Source organism: Heloderma suspectum, chromosome 1 (genome assembly GCF_057233095.1).
Source record: "Heloderma suspectum isolate Gila_16-S chromosome 1, 16-S_ref, whole genome shotgun sequence".
Classification (NCBI taxonomy): domain Eukaryota; kingdom Metazoa; phylum Chordata; class Lepidosauria; order Squamata; family Helodermatidae; genus Heloderma; species Heloderma suspectum.
In genome coordinates this window covers 175,635,170-175,662,760 of record NC_139458.1, presented here as the reverse complement: position 1 = coordinate 175,662,760, position 27,591 = coordinate 175,635,170, and the positions used below count along the sequence as shown (strand labels likewise).

The 27,591-nt window shown below is 42.6% G+C and overlaps 1 protein-coding gene across 3 annotated transcripts in view; it reads right to left on the bottom strand.

Moving 5' to 3' along the window:
* The window catches only part of GALNT13 (polypeptide N-acetylgalactosaminyltransferase 13), a 328,615-nt gene that overhangs the window by 54,481 nt on the left and 246,543 nt on the right, over nt 1-27,591 (bottom strand). For all 3 annotated transcript variants that reach the window (XM_084810981.1, XM_084810998.1, XM_084810989.1), the window contains one exon: nt 9,912-10,051. In XM_084810981.1, the coding sequence (XP_084667107.1) occupies nt 9,912-10,051 (140 nt within the window). The remainder of the gene's footprint in view (nt 1-9,911; nt 10,052-27,591) is intronic.

The window sequence follows — 27,591 nt, the reverse complement described above, 5'->3', positions numbered from 1 at the left end:
GAGACTATGACCTATATATCTATTTGACTTGCCGTATCTTGAGAGATGTGAGACCTTCCAATCATTATCATTGAAGAAAAGCTTCATAAGAAGCAAGTACTACCTCCTGCATTGAGCAGGGGGTTGGACTCGATGGCCTTGTAGGCCCCTTCCAACCCTACTATTCTATGATTCTGTTCTATGATTCTACTACAAATACAAAATGGTTCTCTCACCACTGTGTTTCTGGGCCCAATTTAAAGTGACAGTATTGGCCCAAATTAATTGATTTGGGACTTAGTTACCTAAAGGTCTGCCTTCACATACAGTCAGGGCCAGAAATATTGGAACAATTATAATTCTTTTGGCAGTTGGCCTCTGCACACCACCACACTGAAGTTGAAAGGAAACACATCCAGATGGGAGCGAAGTCAGGACTTTCAGCTGTAATTCAAGGGGTGTGACAAAAGTGGGGCACTAACCATTCAGGAAGGACAGCCAGTGGCATACACACAAACCCATCGTTGGTGGCTCATAAGCAATGGAACAAACCAACATCATTTCAAACTTAAGGATCACCTTTACTACCTGGATGAAAATCCCAGGCAGTCAATGACTGCCTGAAGTCTGGAACCCATGGACATGACCAAATGCTGAGTTTCCTCCCTCAAGATGCTTTGCCAGGCTGCCTTCAGCTGCTGCTTGTTTATGGGTCTTTCTGCCTTCAGTCTCGTCTTCAGTAAGTGAAAAGCATACTCTATTGGGTGGAGATCAGGTGACTAACTTGGCCATTGAAGAACATCCCACTTCTTTGCCTTGAGAAACTCTTGGGTAGCTTTTGCTGTATGTTTTGGTTCACTATCCATCTGTAATATGAAGCGGCGTCCTATCAGTTTGGCAGCATTCGGCTGAAACTGAGCAGAAAGTATAGCCCCATACACTTCAGAATTCATCCTGCTGCTTTTATCAGCTGGAGGGGGGGCTTGCTGGACGCTCGACGCCGACAGCGACGACTGCTGAAGGGTGTGGAAAGGAGGCGTAGCTCTCGTTTGGCGCACAAGCAATGGTCGCGTCCCGAGGACCCAAGGGAAAGAGGGGGGAACTCTCCCTAGTCCATAAGTTCAGGGTCTTCCTGTAATTCTCCTTGAAATGGGGACCAACTGCCTAACCTGAAGCATAGGCTACTCTGCTGTTCCGTGCTTAGTTGCTGGTGATTAGCATTTGAGTCATTAAGTTGTAAAAGGACTAAAAGCCTTGAAAAGAATCATTTTGTCTGTGTCTTTGAGTTAGCTATTGGAGTAGACTGAAAGAGGCCGCCAGGGGGCTCCTGACAAAGGGTTCCTCTTCACCATGAGCAGAATTCTGCGGTCATCCACTTTAGTTGTCTTCTGTGGTCTGCCAGGCCTTTTGCTGTTGCTGAGCTTGCCAGTTAATTCCTTCTTTTTCGGGATGTTCCAAACTGTTGTGTTGGCCACTCCCACCATTTTTGCTCTCTCTCTGATGGGTTTATTTTGTTTCCTCAGCCTAATGATGGCCTCCTTCACTCGCATGGACACCTCTTTGGACCTCATGTTGGGAGTTCCAGTGAACAGCTACCAAATGCAAATGTAACACTCAGAACCACCTCCAGGCCTTTTATCTGCTTGATTGGTCATGGGGTACCCAGGAAACAGGCCACACCTGGCCATGCAGCTGCTTGTCAGCCATTCCTTCCATTACTTATGAGCCACCAACGATGGGTGTGTGTGTGTATGCCACTGGCTGGCCTTCCTGAATGGTTAGTGCCCCACTTTTGTCAAACCCCTTGAATTACAGCTGAAAGTCCTGACTTCGCTCCCATCTGGGTGTTTCCTTTCAACTTCAATGTGGTGGTGTACAGAGGCCAACTGCCAAAACAGTTATCCTTGTTCCAATATTTCTGGCCCTGACTGTATATTAGCCTGTCCACACTTTGAGATCTGCAGCCCTCCCTCTCATATAATATTAGAACGTGGGGTCATCCCATGAAGCTGACTGGCGTGAGATTCAGGACAGATAAAAGGAAGTACTTTGTCACACAGCACACAGTTAAACTATGGAACTCACTACCACAAGATGTGGTGATGGCCACCAATATGGATGGCTTTAAATGGGGGTTAGACAAAATCCTGGAGAAGGCCATCAATGGCTATTAGTCGTGATGGCTATATGCTATCTCCAGAACCAGAGGCAGTGAGGCTATGTACACCAGTTGCTGTGGAACATGGGTGGGAGGGTGTTGTTGCACTCATGTCCTGCTTCTGGGTCCAGTCGACAGCTGATTGGCTACTGTGTGAACAGAATGCTGGACTAGATCCAGCATGACTCTTATGTTCTTAAGCTCACTTTTAAGAACTAGGCAGGTAGGTACGAGGGAGAGGACATTTTCGGCAGTAGCCCCATGTTTATAGAATGCAAATTGTGATACGTCAGGCCCCTTCACTACAGACCTTTTAAAGAGCCCTAAAGACTCCTTTGTTTTCTACTGCTTCCCCCTAAAAAGATTGTATTGCATTGCTGGATATGTGATGTGGTTTTAACTGAAATTATGTATTAGCTTTTAGTGTTACTGGCCTAGGTGTTTTTATGTTAGTATTATTGCTGGTTTTATTACTTATTAATGTTTGTATTATGGTTTTATGGCTTTTGAAATGTATCATTATATTGTATATTTATATGTTGGAAGTGAACTTGGGAGCGTTTTTACCCTAAAAGCTGGTCTACAATATTTTAGATAGATAGATAGATAGATAGATAGATAGATAGATAGATAGATAGATAGAGTGACACTACAGGCTGGTTTTATAAAACAGGAGCTTGTGCTGCATGCATTACTTATCAAGATGGTCACAAATATCCTGCTTTGGCCCACTTAGCGTGAAGTCCCATAATCACTGGTTAACAGTAATGCAGATCTCTCTATTACTGATCCAGGCTTCAGGTTGTTGCTCCAATGGTACAGAATGTGAAAGTCTCATGCCAACCCCACATCTCCAGATGGTCATGTTTCCTCCCACCCACCTTGCAAAGGCCTATTATTGGATAGTTGTCAAGAGCAATAGTGCTTGAGTTGGAGGTACAGTTCTTGCCCCAACATAAGCAGGATGAACCTTGAATCAGCACTGGTAACTATGCTTCCAGTCTTACAAGCCACTGCAGCTTACAGGATTGGCTGTAATATTATTAACTTTATCAACAGAGAAGAAAAAGAATCTAAAAAGGAAAAAAAATAATTTCATAGAAAATCTTTACTTCTTCATCATGATTTGCTTATTAAGTAAACATTGGACAAGCTGCATTAAACTAGTTAAGGACTTATTTCCATACAATTTCATGGTTTTAGAGATCTTGCTTTAAAATGTTTATTTCAAAAATGGCAAACAGATATGCAACAGACTAAATGAGAGATAACCATACTATAATTTTCCTGAAAATCTGGGCAGTGACAAAACAATAAACTCAGCCTAACTTATTTCAAGTCTTGCTTTTAAGATATATGTAAGTTATGATAGTCATTATTCTCTCACTGATGTCCTGACTGCATACATTTTAAAGTGCCTGGCTGAGGCTTTGGTAAAAAAAAATGTTTGCAGTGTGGCATTCCTACTGCATATGGTAAGAGAAAAGTAACTGTTTTTTCAACACGTGATGCTGATGCAACATCATCATCTACTTTTCCTTTAATTAAAAAGTAATAGGTTGTATCCAATGGTGTGGTTCCACCATTGGAAGGGACTGCATTATCCCTTCCCACCAATCCCCCATTCCTAAATTTGGAGGACCTTAAAGAGCACATCTGGGGCATGAGAGGGGGCTGCATAAAGGAGGAGCAGACAGGGAGGTCCCGCTCCATGAGCGGACGTCTCATTCCACATACAGACTTCTCACATGAGAGTTGGTTCCAACCCTAAGCATGCTTCAGATTTTTGGAGAAAATATTAACACCTTCTAGAGTCATGATATTGGAAGGGGAACCTTGTCTGTATATGCTGTCAAAGTACTAGACAACCAGCAAAATAAGTATGAATATAAAAATAAGATATGAGTGACCTTAGCTCAATGGCAGAGCATATGCTTTGCATGCAGAAAATCACAGTTTCAATCAGTCCCTCATATCAGCACCTAAAAGGATTGGGTAGCTGATTATGGTGATAAGAGATGTATATAACAAAACCCAAAAATGCTAAACTGCACAAAGTGGAACGCACGAATGTAATATATATATAATATAATGGGACAAAAACAGTGTGTATACAAAAAGGACCACAACAGTAACAGCACAATACAAGGATCAAAATTATAAAAAATGTAGATGAAACTGGCTAAATGCTCCAAGGACAAACAGTAATTAATTACAACTGGGAAAACTGTGCTGTAGAGGTTGTGGCCTTCTGATTTTTACAGGAATCCGGATGTACTCCTGTTTCACTAAGCAGGCTTCCTCAGAAGTAAAAATCATACAGGCTGAAAATGAAGACATCACATATTCATATCAGTGTCCTGTGCACTGTAAATAATATAATTATGCCCATTTAAGGTTGCACATCAATACATAACGGTGTTGCAATCTGATAGACCTAATAGTCATAGTTTAGGCACATGTATGGGGTGCCTCACTGCCATAGAAGCTTCTTTATCTTGGTTGAGTTGGGGAAATGAGGTTTGAATAGTTGTTTACATTTCTCTAACTGCTACATATTTGTGTTTAATCTCATATAGTGTTAAGTTATTTTTGTTTTTTAGTCAGCATTCTTTGGAAGAACTGGGTGATAATAGGATGTGATGTGAGGTCTTCCAATGGATAAACAACATTTCAGTTGGTAATAGAGATTATCTCACTACCACATCTTTATCTCGGCCATGGCAGCGAGTTTACTATGACTATTAGGTCCATCAGATTGCAGCACCGTTCCTTGTATTGTGCTGTTACTCTTGTGGTCCTTTTTGTATGCACACTGTTTTTGTCCTCTTATATTATATTATATAATTTACATTCATGTGTTCCACTTGTGTGAGGTTCAGCATTTTTGGGTTTTGTTTTGTTTACAACTGGTGCTCTCTGTATTAGTTGATAAGAGATGTATATTCAAAGTTTGTATTACTTGATTTTTCTCCTGGCTATTTCTTTGGAACAGCAGTGGGAGCCTGTGGCCCTCAAAATATTGGATTCCAGCTTCCATCAGCCCCAGCCAGCATGGCCAATGGTCAGGGATGGCAGACATTGTACTTAACAACATCTGGAGGGTCACAGGTTTCCCACCCCTGCTTGAGAAGCTGCACCAGCACAGGTCTCATATTGGTTTATGAGTCTCCCGGAGAAGCAGGACAAATGTATGTCTGGACAGTGGATTCTACAGAGAAAACAGAAAGGGATTTCCCCTTTGTCCCTGTTATTTATCGAAGCTATTGAACTTTCAACAATAATAGTAAGTAATCAAACTGGAATTCAGGATAGTAAATTAAGATAACTCAAAACTGATGGTAAGCAATGTAGCACTTTGTCCAATTCATACAATCACGTAAATGTTGTTGGGGCGGATTAAGGAGCACAGAGAATTATTTTGGTATTAAGTAAACCAGGTGAAGTCTGAATGACTAAATTTGAACATGAGAGAGGAAAATCAATTAGTAAGAGACTAAGATAGCAATCCTATGGTCCCTGGGAGAGCATCCCAGGGATGACAGAATATGGAGAATTTCATCCCGCAAGGCTATTAAGCACAGCTATGGCATGGAGGGGATGGGAAATCCGAGGAAAGCTCCACGGCGGCAAGCTGCTCTTCTGAGGTCGCTGTTTTAACCTCAGAAGAGGGACAGAGAGGGAAGAAAGGGGGCATGACGATGTGCAGGGAGGGAAGAGAAGAGACTCTATCACTGTTTCCACCCACACCTGAGAGACCCGTCTAGCTCAAGTTAACAAAAAAGGAAGAGCAGGAGGCAAAAATACTTCCATTGTCCTTCTGCTCTGCCTGGCTCTTGCTGGCAAGGCTTTGGATTGGTGGGGGGCTCCGATGTCAGAGCCCTTTGCCCAAAGAGTGTCAATCACATAGGATTCCACTTTAGCCTTACAATCTTATATCTATTTACTCAGATGTAAACCCCAGTGATTTCAATGGGACTTCATTTCCAGGTAAGTGTAGGATTGAAGCCTTAATAGAAGCAGATTTCAAAGATTATGCAGTGAAATGTTTGGGATAAACATAATGTGGAATCTGGATAATCTATTCAATAGAAACTGGAAAGAGAAACTGAAGAAGGTTAAGACACAGTGAACGAGATTTCATGGATAGGAAAGTAGCTATAATAAAGCTGCATAATGTTCCTGTTCTAATTTATGCCAATATACATTCTATCTGTGAAACATAAAGAATGGGATAATTTGGTTATATAATGGAAAAGTTGGACAAACATGCCAAAGCATGCATTTGACAGAATGTGGCCTGGGACTGCGTTATATTAGTCTTTATTGCTATGCCTGTCAGCTACAGTTAGCTTTTCATTGGGCTTCCTTAGAGGGAACCTGTCAGGAGACACATAATAAAATACGAAACTGTAAAAATCCATTAAAACTGCAATTACAAATAAAAACAGCTGCTCAAAAAATACAATTAAGAAAAAGCCAATGAGAACAAGTGGGTCTCCAGAGCTTCCTCAAGACCTGGAAAAAAAGGGATCTGACAAACTGTTGATGTAGGCTCATACCAGCGGTGCTGGGCAACTACCATAAAGGCCCTCTCCCTTGAACTTGCCAACCTAATTGCCCTTGTTGTCAGGCAAATGAGAAGAGCCTCTGTTGATGACCTCAGAGTGAGAATGGGCTGGTATGGGTAAAGGCAGTCCTTCAAATAAATTGGGCCCCCCAAAAGTACACTGCAGCTGCAATTTTATACCCACCTGCAAACCCCATTGGCTGGAAGTAAAACCTATTGAGCCCAATAAGACTTACTTCTGAGGAGATACGTATAGGATTGTGTTGTGCATGTCTCTATGTAAGCCTTCCTCTATTACAAAGATTGCTCACTTTCTTTGCAATTTTGAGTTGGTCCTAATAGGAGTATCTATACTGTTATACCCTACAGCTGTATTTTCGGAAGGGAAGGGGAAATGCCCCTATAGTCTGAGCGGACAGCTAGCAACTGAAACTGACAAGCAAGACTTATTTTATAGATGCTGCTTGAAATTCTCCTCCTGTTACCATAGAAACCTAGTCCTTATTGGTAAAAATAAGGTGTTTTTAATTACTGTTTCATAACTTCACTTCCCTTGGTTTGCCCGTTTGTCAATTATGTGGCAAAACCCTATTATTTCATGCTTATTAAACCTGTTCTTTAAAAAAATTGGTCTTGAAATATTATTAGATTCCTTTCTTAAAACCTGGCTTGACTGACAAATCTTTCAGTGGACTTAATATGGTATTGTAATTTATAATTCTAAAAGTAGAGATTAATGCGATTTGTAAGGTAAATGCAAGCCTACATTTTTAAATGCATCACTGCCAGATCTTTCAAACAAAAATATCTACAGGGATTAAGAATTAAACAAGATGAAAGATGGCCAAATGTTACTATAACAAATTATCTGATAATATTGATTGCTCTAAAGTGCTTGCGTGTATGGGTTGGGTTGGGGGGCTCGAAATAAGATTTCAACAGTTTGAGCCAAATTTAGAAGGGTTCAGTTCTGTGCTTCCAACGCTTTCTACCAGCCACCAGGGGTCCATCTACAGGAGCTATTTACTCCGGTGCTGCTGCATCTCAGCCTTGTAAGGGAAACATGATGCAGCTGCCACTTCGCAACAACAGCGTGGTTTCCTGCCTGAAAATACACATTTTCATAATGGCGTTTTGCCCCGGATTTTCTTCTTCCTGCGGCTTCAATGCAGTTCATGCAGAGTGTGCTCCAATTCCCCGAAATAAATTTGGCTCAGTATGGTGGGTGTGCCTAGGGATGTGTTTGGGTCTTGCCTCATTTTGTTTCCCCCCCGCCTCATTCATTCACAGCCGTGGGGTGAAACATGTCTACTTAGAAGTAATTCTCATTGACTTGCATTGCACTTACTCAATACTGAGAGAGAGGGGTGGGGAAGGCTATTTTTCTGAATCTGTGCTTATCAGGTGGTGCAAAGCATTGCTACAAGGTGAAGGAGTTTAAAAGGTGCTTTGTTTTCCCCCAAAAGAGCCTGCGCTTTGGGATGACTGTTGTTCCTTTGAAATCTCCACTTCTTCTCTGAGAACATCCTGATAAACATATCAACTCAGAAATAACTCCCATTGATTTCCACTGAGGTTCCACCCCTTTTCTGCTACAGAAGTGTGGAGGTGAGGGGGGAATAAAAAGAAAAGGGCTGGGCTGGAGGCTGCTGAATCCTCCTCCTCCCTCCAGGGAAGGTCTCTGTGGATCCTGGGGTGCTGCAAAGGCAGGAGAAAAGGGCGCTGCAGATCCTCCATTGTGTCTTGGTCCCCTTGGCTGGGTTGGTCCTGCTGAGCAAGCTGCTCGAGGCTGCTGGAGAGAGGAAAGTGCGTGCAGGTGCGCGCATGCGCGTACACACACTCCTGTCTCTTGATCTGGGCATTGGCTTTCACTGCACTTAAGAGCAGGGCTGAGAGAGCCGAGGGGGGGGAGCCTATGGTTTGTTTGGGCTTTTGGGGGAAGCTTGTTGATGCCGCGAGGCGCCACCTGTCTGCCATGCCAAAGCGGATCTTGGGGGGGCGGGGGAGGATATCCTGCTGTAATTGGCTGTGTGTGCCATGAAAGGAGCAAATCCAATTTCCAGAAAACACAGTTTAAAACAGAATCGGGTTGCGAAGTGTTTCCATTTAGATGGCCCCAGGACTCCCAGCTCCTTCCCCACTTTCCCAAACTTACCCTCAGGCGGAAGGAATATTGTGCAGAGGCCACAAGCTTCAGGCCTGCATGCTCCTGTGAAAATGAATGGGAGCATTCCACCACTTCCATGGATGCAAGGAAGCAGTGGGAACTATATTCCCCATATTTCCTGGTGTTAATGGACAATCTTGGGCATGTCTGTGAGAGCATTCCTTGGTAGATTTGGGGAAGAGGTTGGCAATGAAGGGTGGTACAGGATGGGATGATAGGACCCAATGTTATTGGGCTCTGAGAGTAAACAATTCCATTCAGCCTGAACGGTTTTATTTTATTGGGCCAAAATAAAATTCTCTGAATTAGGCAGACTCTAAAGTAGGCCCAGGGGAGCTCACCCATCGCTACTGGATATGTGAAGGATGTAGTTAACTTATGTTCTTCTCTTTAGTGCAAGTATTTGGGAATTTGCCCTATCTGGCACCATTTCTGGAAGCACAAATTGAAAAATGTAAGACCTTATATGCTGTTGATTTTAAAAGAATGACTGTTTGTGCTGATACAAAATATAGGCCTCATGAAAAGTAAACCTCATGAAAATAAAACCTGAGCACATTTGTAGATCTATCTTTAAAACAGGGGTGCAGAACTTCTTTCAGCCCAAGAGCTGAAGTCTACTTTGGAGAGGCTTTTGGAGGCTGCATTCCAGTGGTGGGCAGGGCTGAATGCAAAATGGACCAAAGGCAAAATGTACAGGGCCAGAAATACCAGCATGTTTTAGCTTAAAGCGTCCCCTGCCAGAGGCATTTCAACATATTAAAATGGGGGAAAACTGCACAAAAGCTGAGAACCCACAAAACTATCGGTAGTTGAGGGAAAGGGCCATCTATAGAATGCTGGAGAGCCAGATCGGGACCTCAGGCAGGCCAGATTTGGCCCCCAGGCCTGAGGTTCTGCACTCTCACTTTAAAAAGTTACAAAAATGTATCCTAAAATGTGAAGGACTTCACAGAGGACAGTTAAAAGGCCCTAGCTCAATTGAGACTTTCCTCATTTTCAGAAACATGTTCTTATACAAACTAAATAATTCATACCTCTCCAAGGGAGAAATATCTTCGTGGAATCTGGGAATCTGGATAGACATTTTCTAGGTACCATGAAAATGGTTTACATTTTAGGGTGTCTCTTAGTGCTTTCCTGACTGTTACATCTCCATAATCCACTTTGACAACTCCTGTAATATTTCAGAGAAAAGGAATAATTAATACTCATATCCTGAAACCACACAGAAGTGACACTATTTTACTACATATATTTTCACCTTACAGTAAACTAAAAATATTTAGTTTATTGTACGTACATACCTCCCTCTTCCATTTGTCATTTTACTGAACAAGTATTATTTTTGTGAAGATAGGCAGTTTATAAGAAAAAGTTTTATTTGTAAATTGAATATGACAATATATTTACAAGCTTACTCTTGTAGTCACTCTAAGTGCCTCAACCCAGCTAGCTAACCTATTTGGAATGTCCACAGTGCATTGAATGAGTTCAGTGGAACTTCTTCCCTGGTAAGCATGAACAGGATTGCAGACTCAGCTCAGACTGAAGGTCTGCTATCTTCTCACCTGCTGGTGGTGTGTCACCTTGAGACTCAAATCATCTGGATCTAGCCTCCTGAGGGTACCATGTGACATCTCCATTAAGTAGTAATCACCAGCAAAAGTACATCCCGAGCCCATTTAGCTCTACTGAATTAAATTGCTTTATTCTCCAGGGTAAAGCCCTAGACCGGTCAGATTTCTAACAGGATAGCCTGTGGCATTGTGTAATATTAGGTTAGTAGCTCTGGAAGACAGAGCTGAAGATAGGCCAACATGGCACAATGAAAGTAAGCCAAATTCTATATATACTTGAGAGTTGTTGCAACAACAACACGCCTTAGAAATAAAATGTTTTAAGTAGGCCTCTTCAGCTGCTTCTTTTTGATGCAAAACAAAACAACTGGTTTAATTCCAGTCCCAAAATTTTTCCCTCTGTGCAAATCACACAATGACCAATGAATTTTCCCCTGGACTTATGAGGAACTGTATGGTCGGAAATGGCCAGTATGTAATTAATTGTATGCCATTATACTTTTAGCTTGCAAGATTGATGGCATAAGAATCCACATGTGGCCCTCCTTCAGAAATCTCATTTCCACTAGGAGCCCATTACAATGACTACAAAAGTATCCATTCAGTGGGAAAATGGTTGTCTGAATCTGCCCTAACACTGAAGTCTCATAGAATTAAGAAAAAGATTGCCAACTAAACTGCCATCTTCTTCAAAATGCAACCTTTTCAAAATGCATGTTAGAAAAAGCTTTGTCAGCATACACATTTACAGTGCAATTGCCAATGTATTTAATTTCCTATCTGGAAATGTGCTATAGAAGTGACAGTACCAGAACAGACAGAGAATTATTGTACCCTTTACACCATCAGGCACTGTTAGCATAAATAAATCAATTCTGCTACATTCATATATGTTTCACCAGATCGACTTTCTGACAACTTGTGAACCCTGATGAGAAACAACAGCCCGACAGATCTGATGTAGACTTGAGTAGCTCGGAGGAGAAAAAACATAATGGAAATTGGGAAAACTATAAATGCATATGGCTAAAAATCTCATACTGTTATATCAGTAAAATATTATGCAAGGGGTGGTTTTAAAGACAGCTCCAGATGTATGAAGGCCACCAAAAAGCACTTAGGATGCAATCCTATGAAGGTTTAGACAGGAAAAAAATCCTACAATTTCAGCATTCCCCAGCCAGACATACTGGTTGGGGCATGCTGGGAGTTGTAGGACTTTTTTCTGTCTAAACATGCATAGGATTTCTCCCCTAAGTTCATTAGCACTCCACATAGCGGCAATACAATTTCAAGGGCACTTAAGCCTGTGCACCATGCCACACACAAGTAGTGCCAGATGTTAGCCACACCGTGGAATGTAAATGCTGCAAGTGTGTGGGCTAAGTGACCTTCATTCACTCATTCATTCATTCATTCATTCATTCAGTGCCATCAATGCACATGGCACTGACTGTACAGAATAAGAATAAAACAAGTCCCTGCCACAAGGCATACATTGTAATAAAATCACAAAATAAAACCAAAAAAAGGGAAGGGAAGGAACCAAAGGGGATCAGGAAAACACTACAAAATTAAATAATCAACATAACCAACAACAACAACATCTACACTAAAATTCCAGAAGCTTTAAAAAAGCGCACTGACCTTGGATATGTGGTTGGGGTAGGCTCTGTGCAGCCACCACCACATGTAATTTAGTCCTACCAAAATGCAGTTCCTTATATATAATCAAAGAATAGATAGGAGCTTTCCTATGTCATTTCTTGTCTTGCCAACGTTAGTGTTAATCACTCATTAAGCATCATTCTAATCACACGTTATGAGGGGAAGCCTGCCACAGGAAACAGCAGCGTTTGATAAAAAGTATTGTGAAGGTGTGAGGCCTACAGAGGCAAAGGGAAAAAAGGTCATGTTTAGAGGCCAGGGTTTTTTTTGTTGGGAGGGAGGGAGAGGATATCAGAGGAGTAGTTTAATTTCCCTGGTTAAGTTTCAGTTTCAGGTTACGTTCCCCAACTAAGTTTCATTTCTTCAGGTTTGAAGCAGTACTTTCTGTTTTGAGGGAGGAGGATAGATGTCAGGAATTAATCTGAGCGTGTGGCGATATCTAGCAGCTCGGATTCAGAATGGGAACAGCCAGAACAGGGGGAGCCACCCTCCCTAGTGAGCTCAGATACAGCAAGGCTTTCTTCCCAAGATGTTTACAGCCCCCCCGACAACATTTACAGCCTAAACCCCATATTATTGGGAAAGGGAAGTTTAAAAGAAGGAAGGTTGGACTCCTAAGGAGGCAAGAGATCCTTAAGGAGTTGCTCAGGGGGTCCAGGTCATAAGGAAACCCTGACAGTGATCTTATATTATTTTGCAATTATATCAGTTGCAAGGAATTACTCATGTAACTTGAAAATACCACTCGCCCCTAGCAAAGTTGCATTCCTTGATTCAGCACTCGCCCCTAGCAAAGTTGCATTCCTTGATTCAGCAGGGTATATAAAATAAGCTCAGACTGCAACTGCCTAGTGCAAGAACTTCTCAACTATCTTATGTTTTAAAAATCATATGGCAGTGACCTGCAGTGAATACCAGTTAATTCAGTCAGACATGGATAGAGATTCTAAGACTAGCCTTATCCCTGGGATGTTAGTAAAAAGCACAAATTATCAAGGTGCCTTGTATTAAATGGAAGTATTTATTATATATCTTGAGGTGACATTTTCCAACTGATGTCCTCTCATTTTCCAACTATTCTCTCTTCAGCCAATTATGTGCTAATACTCAGGGATGATATTTTCTCAATGGGAACTAATGCATTTATTTATTATTATTAATTTTATTTATAATATACCACTCCACACAAAAGGTTTTGGACCAGTGGACAGCAAAGCTAAAAGAATAAAACACCATGTTAAAACAAAACATTTTTAAAAGAAACAAGTTCTGATAAGACTGAATTTAATAAACCGTGGCTGGTCACTCAAAGAGTGAGTGAGTCAATGTAGATAGTGGGAGATGTTTTCTTAATGGACAATGTGCCTACAGAGTTCTGAGATCAGTTTCTGCCATTACATCACTGGCTTATAAACAACAGAAAAATATTGGGGCTTTCTACCCTTCCTTTCCTCAGAAACATAAGGCTTTCTTAATCAAGGGACAGTCTGAAGGGAAAAGGACCTTGGTTCTCCCCTCAGGCACCCCTCTTTTTGGTTCATGCCATAGGCAACCAGCTCCTTTTCTTGAAGTTCATCCTAGTGTTTTTCCCCTAGAAAGGTGTCTTCTTCTGCTCCCTTTCCTTTAGTCATCTTCCCCCTTCCTCTCTACCCCATTCTCCTTCATTGTTTCAGTTTCCTCCCTGCTCTGCCACTCTAGTCCACTCATCCCTTAATCTTCCTCCCTCCTCCTTTTTTTCTCTGCCTTTCTCCCTTTTATTTCCTGCCTCTACACCAATTAGCCTCTCCCCGCTGTCTCTACACACGCCCAGGTGCAATGCATTCCGGTGGCCAGAGCAGACTGTGGGTGGCTGTAGATGTTATATGATCAGGCCACCACCACCTGCAGATGTTCCACTGTAGCCATTCTCAGTGGTGCTGGAGCTTGAGAGGAGGAGGAGGAGGAGGAGGCAAACCCAGATGGATCCTCACATGTTGCCCCTGGGCTTCTGACAGATCAGGGAAGTCAAGAGTGCATAACAATATGTTATACACATATGTTTACACATCTGGAAACGTTTGCCAATATTGGAACCCTGAATTTTACCTACCATAATGGTACAGGATCTACCCTCCAAAACTCTCTGAGAAGATCAACAAGCTTTAGATATTTTAAAGAGGCTGGTAGGTCTTACCAATCAAGTGATGGGCAGAAAATATTACCTCATTTAAGCTGAATTCAAGTATGTCCTCTCATTTGCACTTAACTCCCTAAGCCAGCCCCTTCATGGATCACTGCCTTGTTGTGGCGAAGGGGCTTGAGTAACTCAGTGAAGCCATAAGCTATGCCGTGCAGGACCACCCAAGACGGACAGGTCATGGCAGAGAGTTCTGACAAAACGTGGTCCACTGGAGAAGGAAATGGCAACCCACTCCAGTATTCTTGCCAAGAAAAACCCATGGAACGTAACACAAGGCTAAAAGAGATGACACCAGAAGATGAGCCCCTCAGGTCGGAAGGTGTCCAATATACTACTGGGGAAGAGCAGAGGGTATTTCCAAGTAGCGCCAGAAAGAGTGAAGCGGCTGGGCCAAAGCCGAAAGGACACTCAGCTGTGGATGTGTCTGGTGGTGAAAAGAAAATCCGATGCTGTAAAGAACAATTTTGTTTAGGAACCTGGAATGTCAGATCAATGAATCAAGGTAAGTTGGAGGTGGTCAAACATGAGATGGCAAGATTGAACATCGACATCTTGGGAATCAGCGAACTAAAATGGACAGGCATGGGCGAATTTAATTCAGGTGACCATCATATCTACTACTGTGGGCAAGAATCCCTTAGAAGAAATGGAGTAGCACTCATAGTCAACAAAAGGGTGGGAAAAGCAGTACTGGGGTACAATCTTAAAAACGATAGAATGATCTCAGTACGAATCCAAGGCAAACCATTCCACATCACAGTAATTCAAGCCTATGCCCCAACCACTGATGCCGAAGAAGCTGAGGTTGATCGGTTCTATGAAGACCTACAACACCTTCTAGAACTAACACCAAAAAAAGATGTCCTCTTCATCATAGGGGATTGGAATGCTAAAGTAGGACGTCAAGAAATAACCGGGATAACAGGCAAGCATGGCCTTGCTGTACAAAATGAAGCAGGACAAAGGCTAATAGAGTTTTGCCAAGAGAACACGCTGATCATAGCAAACACTCTTTTCCAACAGCACAAGAGACGACTCTACACATGGACATCACCAGATGGTCAATATCGAAATCAGATTGATTATGTCCTTTGCAGCCAAAGATGGAGAAGCTCTATACAGTCAGTAAAAACAAGACCTGGAGCTGACTGTGGCTCAGATCATGAGCTTCTTCTTGCAAAATTTCGGCTTAAATTGAAGAATGTAAGGAAAACCACTAAACCATTCCGGTATGACCTAAATCATATCCCTTATGAATACACAATGGAGGTGAGGAATAGATTTCAGGGATTAGACCTGGTAGACAGAGTGCCTGAGGAACTATGGACGGAGGTCCGTAACATTGTTCTGGAGGCAGCAACTCAATCCATCCCAAAGAAAAAGAAATGCAAGAAAGCCAAGTGGCTGTCTGATGAGGCTTTACAAGTAGCTGAGGAAAGAAGGGAAGCGAAAAGCAAGGGAGAAAGGGGAAGATATATCCAACTGAATGCAGAGTTCCAGAGAAGAGCAAGGAGAGACAAGAAGGCCTTCTTAAATGAACAATGCAAAGAAATCGAGGAAAACAACAGAATGGGAAAGACTAGAGATCTCTTCAAGAAAATCGGAGATCTCAAGGGAACGTTTTGTGCAAAGACGGGCATGATAAAGGACAAAGAAGGCAGGGACCTAACAGAAGCAGATGAGATTAAGAAGACGTGGAAAGAATACACAGAAGAACTATACAGGAAAGATCTGAATGTCCCTGATAGCCATGATAGTGCGGTCACTGAACTTGAGCCGGACATCCTAGAAAGTGAAGTCAAGTGGGCCTTAGGAAGCATTACTAACAACAAAGCTAGCGGAGATGACAGTATTCCAGCTGAGCTATTTAAAATCCTAAAAGATGATGCTGTTAAAGTGCTGCATTCAATATGCCAACAAATTTGGAACACTCAACAATGGCCGCAAGACTGGAAAAGGTCAGTTTACATTCCAATTCCAAAGAAGGGCAACGCCAAAGAGTGTTCAAACTACCGCACAATTGCGCTCATTTCACATGCCAGCAAGGTGATGCTCAAAATCCTACAAGCTAGACTTCAGCAGTATGCGAACCGAGAACTACCGGAAGTACAAGCTGGGTTTCGAAGAGGCAGAGGAACTAGAGATCAAATCGCCAACATTCGCTGCATCATGGAGAAAGCAAGAGAATTCCAGAAAAACGTCTATTTCTGCTTCATTGACTACGCTAAAGCCTTTGATTGTGCGGATCACAACAAACTGTGGCAAATTCTTAAAGTGATGGGAGTACCAGACCACCTTACCTGTCTCCTGAGAAACCTGTACGAGGGTCAAGAAGCAACAGTAAGAACCAGACATGGAACAACCGAGTGGTTCAAAATTGGGAAAGGAGTACGACAAGGCTGCATGTTGTTGCCCTGCTTATTTAACTTCTATGCAGAGTACATCATGAGAAATGCTGGGTTGGATACCACCCTAATGGCAGAAAGCGAAGAGGATCTCAAGAGCCTCTTGTTGAGGGTGAAAGAGGAGAGTGCAAAAGCTGGTTTGAAACTCAACATTAACAAAACGAAGATCATGGCATCTGGCCCCATCTCTTCCTGGCATATAGAAGGGGAAGAAATGGAAGCAGTGACACATTTTACTTTCTTGGGCTCCAAGATCACCGCAGACGGTGACTGTAGCCATGAAATTAAAAGACGCTTGCTCCTTGGGAGGAAAGCTATGGCAAACCTAGACAGCATAGTAAGAAGCAGAGACATCACCTTGCCGACAAAGGTCCATCTAATCAAAGCTATGGTTTTCCCAGTAGTAATATATGGCTGTGAGAGCTGGACTATAAGGAAGGCTGAGCACCGAAGAATTGATGCTTTCAAACTGTGGTGCTGGAGAAGACTCTTACGAGTCCCCTGGACTGCAAGGAGGTCAAATCAGTCAGTCCTAAAGGAAATCAACCCTGACTGCTCATTGGAAGGACAGATACTGAAGCTGAAGCTCAAATATTTTGGCCACCTAATGCTAAGAGAAACGTCATTGAGTCATTGGAAAAGACCCTGATGCTGGGAAAGACTGAAGGCAAAAGGAGAAGGGGATGGCAGAGGATGAGATGGCTAGATAGCATCACCGGTGCAATGAATATGAACTTGAGCACACTCCAGGAGAGAGCGCAGGACAGGAAGGCCTGGCGTGCTATGGTCCATGGGGTCACGAAGAGTTGGACACGACTGAACGACAACCCCAAGCCAGGCCAGCACTGGTCTCCACTTTCAGCTTCTGCTTAAACACTAATTAAGGCCAAAATATTCAATTTCTGGTTACCAGATACATATTGCAGGAAGAAATTGCATGCACATGGAAATCAGCGAATCAACTGGGGTACTCTCTCATACATCCCAGATGAAACAGGTAAATCAACAGGATTTAGAATTTTAATTTTGCTAAGGTTAATGGGAATGAAAAATACATGTGCATATGACTGCATCTTTATGGTGAAAGACCTATCAAATGGACTATTCATCAAATATCTTGCTGAATTACACATCCTACCACTTATTGCATTATTTTCACAGGCATCCCATATGGGATTGTAGACATCCTCAAATGGAAGTTCAACCTCTTGGCTAAGTTTATGCTTATAAAGAGCTAGGAGGAATTCAAGCAGCTTTTAGACAGGCAGGGTTGGTGCTGATGACTTCAAAGCCAAGCTCTTGGAGATTATCATGATCAGGTTTGACAAGATTTAGTAACGTGAAGGCAGATGTTATATTCTGCATATAGACAGCTAGTCTCTCAGAACTGACCCAAATGTAGCTTGTAAAGGACCATTATGTGAAATTATTAACAAAAGTGAGAAGTGCAAGCATGCTGATATCAAATACAGAGAACAGTTTTGTTTGCCTAGTATATGGGACTTGGACAAGAAATAGATGAATTTTGAGGGGATATTCAAAGGCAAATTGGGTGTTTTTGACAATAGAGAAAGCAAACCCCAAACTGAACAGTTTCTTTCTGCTCAGCTCTAAAGGAGAAATTGTAGTGTAAATATTTTGAATGAAATGCTTACTTTTACCCACAGCATCCAGCAGGTGGAACTATGTTCCCATAAAAAGCCACACTCCAACAATCTAAAAATCTGTAGATGAATTGTGATAGACCATAAAATTCCCAGAAAAGAATGAAAATATATATATTCACATCTTATTCATGCTATAGGATCCACTGAAGTTGATATGCTAAATTGTGCGGTTTATTGAGACTAAATGTCTATTTCGTTTTTCTTATGGAAGGTTTATAATCAGGATATACATGAACATTTACTGATTAAATTAAGATATTTAGCTTTGTAAACACTGTTAATAATACCGTTCTACTTATGGCTGTGTCAGACATAGCAATAAATAGACAATAACTTATGCATCCACTTTTCATGCTTCCAGTGTAATGTGGAAAGACCGAGTAGATTATCTTCTCCACGGAAACATGTGGGCGCCTAATACACATGGTGCTCATGCATCTCAGCATGGAGCATATGCACTACCTTCCTGTTTTGTACGTTATGCTACAGACACAAGAAAAAAGATCAGTTGCTTATCCACTGTTGCTGTTTAATCATTATAATGTTCAAAGCCACTCCGATGGCCTCCTGGTGTTAGCTGCTTTCTTTCAAGTTTGACTTCATCAAATGATACTGCTGTCGACCTTAGCCCTGTAAATAGCATTTTAATGAAAGCTCAAAAATAATAAACCTCAGTACCTATGGTGGTACCAAAGCCAGTGGTACCAAACATAAACCACCTTCCATTTTTGTTATCCTTTGCTTTTCAGGGACAAAAGACTGGGTGGAGGGCAGAGCAATAAATACAGCATAATAAATACGGGTAGTGATAAGATTCCCATTGGGTTTGCTATACAATATTCATTCTATTGTACTTGAACTCCAGCACTTCATGTAAATAATTATATTTTGAAATCTGAATTATACCCCGGTTTGCTGTAGCTCAGAAGTTACTAGCTCTGATTCATTCTGCATCCCTGCATTCAGGGTCAAGCATCCCAAATCTGTGTATTAATAAAAATTAAGTGCCATGTCTACTCTTTTAAATACCTGATATAAGGCTCTGCCAAGGGAAAAGTGTGTCATAGACCACATCAAAGTGGCCCTGGAAAGTGAAGTTATTACACATGTGCAATTTGAAGAATAAATAACTTTTGGTTGTGTCTAGTCGGAACTCTAGACTAGAAAAAGGGTGAATTCAGAGCCCCAATACAAGCAATTCACCAAGTGATTAATGTGCAGTTTGCTTGCTTCTGAAAAAGTCTGATAAAGTGCAGCAACATAGATAACCATGGCTGACATTGGCTGTGTTTGCATGTCATGCCAAGCCACCCTGAGAATAACCTTACTGTGGCTTGTTCTCCCCTACTTCCCCCTCGGTCCTCCAGCGGGTATCCCAGTGTCCTTCACAGCAGAACCCGTCTTCCCTTCCTCTCCCTGCTCTGATCACTACCCCTTTTTGTTCAATGCTGGGGGGGGGGGGGGGAATGTTTCTGGAGCCTCCTGTGCAGTCGGAGTCACAGTTTTTTTAATTCAGCCCCAGAAAATTGTGCAATTGTGTTAGCTTATTATTGTTGTTGGTCTTTAGCAAGTGAACAAGTGCGCTCTCATGGCTGTCTGATACATGTAGTCTTACCTAGTCAATTTCCTTGTCTGTTTCAACATACTTGGCAATTGACAAGGTGAGACTGCATATGGGCTTCTTTGCACACAGCTGCCAGGGTCCAACTGCCGAGTTATCAATTGAGAAGCACCAAAAAGGGGGGGGGGAGTGGCAAAAGTAGATGTCCCCCTCCCTTTTTGGTACAATATCCCCCCCCCCCCGGCAATATGATCCTGTCGCTTTTAAGTGTTGAGAAAGCTACTCGAGAAAGGAAAGAGCTAGGCTCCGCCCCCTTTTTGTGGCTCTCTTTTGCAGAAGCTGCGGCAGTAACTGCTCTGAATGGGAGCTGTGAAAAGGCGAGGAACTAGTAGCTAGAAACTCAGGTAAATGTTGAATGGAAGCAGGACACTGATGAGTCTCAGTTCAACACTTAAAATCCAGATTTTCACCTTGCTAAGTGGGTGATATTGTGCTTCCACTTTTGGTGCACCTACTTCTCCCGATCTTTCCCCTTTTCCCAACCTGTCACTGTCATCGGTATGCAAATTAGCCTACATGAAGTCTCCTCTTGTCAATTTCCTTGTATATTTCCTACTGAACTTTGCTCCCTTTAACAGCTGGAACATACAAGGGCTTTGGCAAGGCAAGGGTATACATAAGTGTGCACTTGTGCAAGACTGACAAAATAATAATAATAATAAAAATTATGGTCCCATTTGTGCAAATATCTGGGGCCGAACATAATTTTTAAAAGGGGTTGGCGAACGAGTGACAGCCCCTCCAAAGTGCCGTTTTGGCATCCTTGGAAAGGCAATCACTGGTGAGGGAGACTTGAGGAGGCATGGGTGGGTGCGAGTGAGAAGACCGGCAGGGGTTTTGCTGCTCTTGCTGAGCAGCTCTGTGCTTGATTGCTGCAACCTACTATAAAATTGCTCTCCGAGGTTTGGACAACACGACAACCCATCATGGATTTAATAACCCCTACAACTGCAGGAAGTGGTCTGGATTAAGGACAACATGCCAACCCATCATGGCTAATTACCCACGAGGGGCTGTCATGTCATTCAAACCCAGTCACTGACTGGGTTTGGATGATCACAGGGGAAAAGAAGCCACCATGGCATTTTTCCCACTTGCATGCCCACCATTTGCCTAATTACCCGTGATGCAGTGCAGGTTGTCATGTCGTTCAAAGCCAGTGAGTTGCACAGTGGCAGTGGCTTCTAAACCACCCCACAACCCCTGCAACAAGCCATGGGTTGTGGCGTGGATTAGAAGCCAACCCTGCTGTGCACCTCGCCTGGTTTGGACAACACGACAACGCACACCGCAGGTAATTAGGCAAATGGTGGGCGGGCAAGCAGAATGCACGGGGTGGGGAAAAGAAGCCACAGTGGCTTCTTTTCCCCGGTGATTGTCCTAACCTGCCCACTGTCTTATTTATTCATTCCTAATCCAGAGCATATATTAATTTGTCTTATACTCTATCCCACCCCGAAACACATACAGAAATGGAATTGCAGGTATAAGACTATAGTTTCTCACTAAGAAATACCACCTCAAAAACCAAAGCTTAAGTTAATTATTTTAAATCCTTCACAAAATCTGCTAATGCTTAAATCTTTGAAAATATATAAATAACACTTGGAATATAAATCTTAAACTTAAAATCGGGAAGCCATGAGAAAAACTGGGAAAAGAAGCAGTTCCTTCAAATACAACCCGTAGCCGTGAGATTCTCTAGCTTGGGGGAACACCTTCTCCATTCAGGGTCACCTGTCATGGATTACTAATACAGATGGACAACTTACTGACCAGGTTCACACAACTGGGGCAGGAAAACAAGCCATCACAGCTTATTTCCCTGCCCCTGCATGTGCCAGTCATGTGACCACCCATCATTTGCCTAATTACCCGCAATGTGGTGTGGGTTATCGTGCCACCCAAACCTGGCAAGGTGCATGGCGGGGGTGACTTCTAAACCACCCCACAACCCCTAAACCAAGCCATGGTTTGTGGGGTGGTTTAGAAGTCATCCCTGCTGTGCACCTTGCCAGGTTTGGGTGACACGATAATTAGGGTAATGGTGGTCGCACAACCAGTATGTGTGGGAGTGGGGAAAGAAGCTACAGTGGTTTATTTTCCTGCCCCAATCGTGCAAAACCACCTACCATGCGGTTAATGAAGGAAAGCTTACCACTTGATAAGGCCCCCAACATTTACTATACATTAGAATGTGTGGCATAAAAAACACAGCACACGTTCATTAATACAGATGACTGAAAGAATCCATGGTAGAAAACCTTTCTGCATGGTAAACTGGTAAACTGTGTTGGGCCAAGCGCGCGTGCACACTCAACAGAATGTTGGGGCTTCAAAATCAAATGTTTCTAAGGCCTGATTTATACATTATTGTTGTGGTACAACTTGCACATGGTCTGGTTCTACTGCATTCTCCAGCCATTCTTATGTGGGAAGGATACCACATCATTTACACAACCCACATGCTTTTATTACTTGATTATGCCAAGAATGATATTATATATATAATCTGTCTAATACAAGCTGTTCAAAAAAGGCTAAATTTAATAGAGAAGCTTTTGTAACACAGGATGCTAATGCCAAAACACCATACAAACCTGTGTCTTCTGCCCCAATCGTATATAAAACAGGGAGTGGAGAAGTGATTTAAAACACCAAAGGGGAACAGGCACAGGTGGAGGGTGTTCAACACTTAGCTTGCTGAACCTAATCCCCAGTCTAGATCTCAGAGTTCATCCTCCCCCCACACCCCCCATGGGCTGCTACAGGAGTAAGCCTGGTTAGGAATTATTTGTGTCCCATCCACTCCCTTGCTTTAGATGTGATTAGGGAAGATTAATCAGAAGATATACATCGGCAGCTGTCACATGTAGTATGGCTGTCGGTTGCGTTCTTGCTGCTTAACTTAATTACCACATAATGACTGTTGCACTGGGGTCCCTGTCAATATTTTTGTTTGTGAGCAGACACATACATTTTAGAAGTTCTATCTAAAAAAATCCAATTATTATAGCTAATACAAAAGCATTTTTTTCACTTCCGACCACATACAATCATTTTGATTTGTAAATCATAAAAGCCTTTGGAAGAAAGGAGAAACAAGACCATGTCATTCTTCTTAATTATTAATGGCTTGAGCTGTTCTTCATGATGTGAAACATTCTTTTCTGTAATTTCCTGCAGTAAATCAAAGAAGACATGACAAAATGCAGTTCTTAGCTTAAAGCTAGGCCTGTGACTCAATTGCCTTTATATTTTGGAACAAACTCCCCTTATATTTATAATTGCTAGTCAGTTTTTCAGGAATAATTTTGATAGTATTAAAAATACTTCCTTTCCCTCCCATCATTATTTTCAGTGCCAAAACAAAAACTGGAAAATATTGGATAGAACCCTAAAATAAACTATTTCTTAGCTCATTCTTTGGTCTGAAGATGTTTGTCCAATTGTTCCAGAAGAAGAGTTTGATGCTGCTTGACATGACTGGCATAATTACCATATTACTGAATGGCTTACTGGGCCATTCTTCCTCTGAGCAGCAAAACCATTTACATAGATATCAATAGTAAAACTGATCAGAAGGAATAGAAAAATATTTAAATGGTTACAGGTGTTTTTTGTTTACAATCACAAGCTATCCTGGAGAGTAAACATTTCATTTAAAATAAATCCAAGGCAAAAATAAAGGTTCTCAATTTAAACACTCTGTAGTTTGGTAGAATGATATCCTGTGGTGTATAAGAATGACATCCTGTTTATGCTTCATGCCATGTATTTTCATCCTGTGACCTGCTAATCTCCAATTAACTACATTCTCAGGGTAATCTTACCCACAAATTGAAAAGTCTACTCATCTGTATCAGAAGACATTAATAGCTTTGCTTTTAACAGCGTTGGGGAGAGAGTACAACTCAACTCTTTGGGATTTAAGTTCAGGCAATCTCTTTCTAAGATCTGATTGGGCAAAAAATGTCACTTACACAAGCACATAATGAAAGAAAATAGCATTGGTCTAACTTTTAAACAACCATTCTAATCCAATCTCGTTAATATAAATAGAACCAGACTTTTTTTTTTTTAAAGGCACCATAGCGTATCCTAGGTTTACACTTCCCTGGACACATAAATCATTTTTTTTTCATCTGAGAAGAACACTGGTACAGCACCAGTGAGTGAAATAAACTGGTACAGAATCAGTGGGTGAAATAAAGAAACATGTTTACACATGTTTCCTCAACACATGTGGAGAAATGGTCTTGGATTCAAAAACCATATGCTGAGATCCACTTGCACAATGGGCCTTTCCATATACTTTTCTGCTACAGCTCCTCACACCTACTCTTGAAGATGAGCCTTTTCAAGGGGTGCAAGGGACTGGAGAAGAAAGGGAAAGGGGAAATCAGCAACACCTTGTGTGAGCAAAATGCAATGGGCACTTGGAATCCAAATCAGTGTAGTTTCTAAGAGTAAACGCTGTAGCTCTTCCACCTTCTGATCTGCCAGTATTTGCATATATTGGAGGGCACAGGCACAAGCATGCATAGAGTACATTATTTGTCCACATAATAAAGTCCTTCTCCTGAAATAGTTGGTGGTACAAGAAGTATTCAACACCTCCCATTGGCCAGGGCATCAGCTGTGTACAACTGGGAACCTAGATGTTGCTTCCCCATTCTTACGAGGAAGAAAAAATGGGGGAGGAATTGTCGCAATTCTTTGTACTACACAGAATTTTAAAGAAGCACAGCACTGTAAGATGGGAACACACTTCACTTACGTAAACGCAGAGATAACAAACCACAACAAGCGCATTCATTTTGTTGGTTTACACATTATGTTGGGGAAATACCGTTTTTCTATATGGAGTCATATAGCGAAATATGGCCAGCTCTAGTTCACTGTAGCATGGACACCTATTAACATGCATTTTAAGACATATATTTACATTGCAAACTATATAGAAGTGTATACTAAAACCAATAAGATTTTGAAATTGCAATGGTGAGCCAATGAACATATGTAGTATGATAAAAACAACAACCCTTTGTCCTTATTTAAGCTGAAGGATGAGTCTCTTGATGAATTGTACTTCAGCAGTTTTACGGTGATATCTGCTTTGAAACTCCTGTATTCAAGAACATCATTGACAGAATGTCCTTATCAATGACACCTTAAAGTCATTGATAGAGTGTCCTGGGAGGTTGAAGCACTTCCCCACTGGTTTCTGAAAACTGCCATTCCTTATGTTAGATTTGTGTCCATTTATTCTTTTGCACAGAGACTGGCCTGTTTGTTCTATGTAAAATGCAATAGGGCATTGCTGGCAAGCAATGGCATATATCATATTGGAAAGTGAGCATGAACCCCAGTGTTGTGGATGGCATTATTAGGTCCTGTAATAGTGCTGCCAGAGTAGATATGGGGATAAAGTTGGCATCTGAGTCCACCCCAGGGTTGGGTTCCTCTTTCTATATCTCTGTTGCAATGTCTGTTGTTGCCGGTGAATAGCCTTTTTAGGTTAGATGACTCTGTCCCAAGGCCTGTGGGAGGGAAGTGCCATTGTTCAGGATGGGTTGTAGATCACTGTGTGTGTGGCTTTAGCTTGTAACTATAGGTGGCACATGGTGTTCTGTTTTCACTTCTGGGTTATCATGGAACAGATTATTCCTGGGTACCAGCCTGGCCCTGTTGATCTGGGGGGTTCACCTCACTGGATAGGTATTGTAGTCTGAGAAAACGCCTGATTTAGATCCTTAAGCAGTGAGCCTCTGACTTAAGGAACGTTGACTTAGGTTTGCATTTATTTATTTTATTTATTTATTGCATTTATACCCCGCCTTTTTTCCTCTTGCAAGGAACCCAAGGCGGCTTACATGATCCTCCTCCTCTCCATTTTATCCTCACAACAACAACCCTGCGAGGTGGGTTGGGCTGAGAGTCTGTGACTGGCCCAAAGTCACCCAGTGAGCTTCCATGGCCGAGCACAATGAATGTGTTGAATGGTGCCCTTTCATAAGAGAGATTGAGTTTCTTTGTGGAGGACCTCTGAAGGTGGGGTGACCCGGACTGGACGCAAAGGCTGGGGTGTGTTGAATTCTATTCTGTACCTGTGACGGACAATAGCTAGCACCCAGTTGTCTGAAGTCACTTGCCCAACCCGGGTAATATTGGCTCAGGAGGTCTCCGAAAGGTAGATTGCAATTGTTGGTACAGAGAGAGATGGAGCTGAAGTCAAAGATGACGTTTAGAGAATCCCTCACCCTTCACCTTTTGTTGGAACCTGGAGAAGGAGTAGCTTTTTCTCTGCTGGTGCTGCTGCTGTGGGAATCTGGGTGTCCGGTCCCCAGACTGCCGAGGTGGATAGGTCTGGTTTCGGTACCAGCAATGCTGATGGTACGGAGCATGCTGCTGCTGTTGCTGCTGGGCTTGATCGATACCCATCTTACGAGCACTTGTTCTGGCTTTCTGCACAGAGTCCATCTGGTCATCCGTGCTGGCATAGAATAAACCCTCGCCGTCAAAGGGTAGATTTTCTATCTGCGAGCGGGCTTCAGGAGTTAGGCCTGCACAGCGAAGCCAGGCATGCCACCTTGCAACGGATCCCATCATGCTCTTAGCATTGCAGTCCGCCTGATGATGGGCAGTGTTGATTTGTTGATGAGAGAGCTTGGATGCCTCAGCATGAAACATTCTAGCTAAGTTGTGTTGATCCTCAGGGAGGTATGCAATGAGGGAGTCCATTTTCTCCCAGAAGAAGAGCTGATACCTAGCCATCATTGCCTGGCAGTTGGAAATTCTAAGCCCCAATGCCACTAAGGAGTAGAGACAACGTCCAATGATATCAAGTTTGCGACCCTCCTTATCCACAGGCAAGGCATGTGGTTTCTGCGAGTGGCCTTGGGCAGACTCCACAATTATGGGGTTCGGTTTCGGATGAGAGACGAGGAAAGACGCGTCCGTGTCTTGAACCCTGTACATCAATTCCAGCCTCTTGGACATTGTGATCAAGGACGAAGGTGCTTTCCACGTCTGTTGGACTGCACTCAGCAAGGCTGGAAGAAAAGGGATGGCCACTGGTGTGGACAGGTCCATTGCAACAGCATCCAATACCAGATTGTGAATCTGTCGGGGAGGTTGCTGGACCTCGACGCCCAATGATTGTGCCATCCTCAGCACTTGTTCGGAGAAGTGGCCCATGTCTTCAGAGGGTGAGGCTCTATCTCATGTCCCTACGACATCGTGCGGTGATGAGAGAGATGGAGGAACATAGTCCTCCCCAGATTCCTGCAAGTGAGTAGGTCGTTGAACCACAGCAGAAGCATGAGGTGGAACAGGAGGTGGTGGGCCTTGATGGTCCCGACTAGTTTGGTGTATCACTAGGGACACTGAGCGCCTCAGTACCGGAGGAGGAGGGCAGAAAACGTCCTGAGTGTCGAAGCTGGAGCATTTTCCAGACTGAAAAGGAGCATATGATGGTGAAATAGCTCCTACTTAGTGGGAGTGATTGAGGAAGAGATCATGGTCTCTACGGAGTCTCCAATTCACATCCGAACACTGTCGGTGGGGGGGAAGATGACGAGGCCGAAAAACGAGG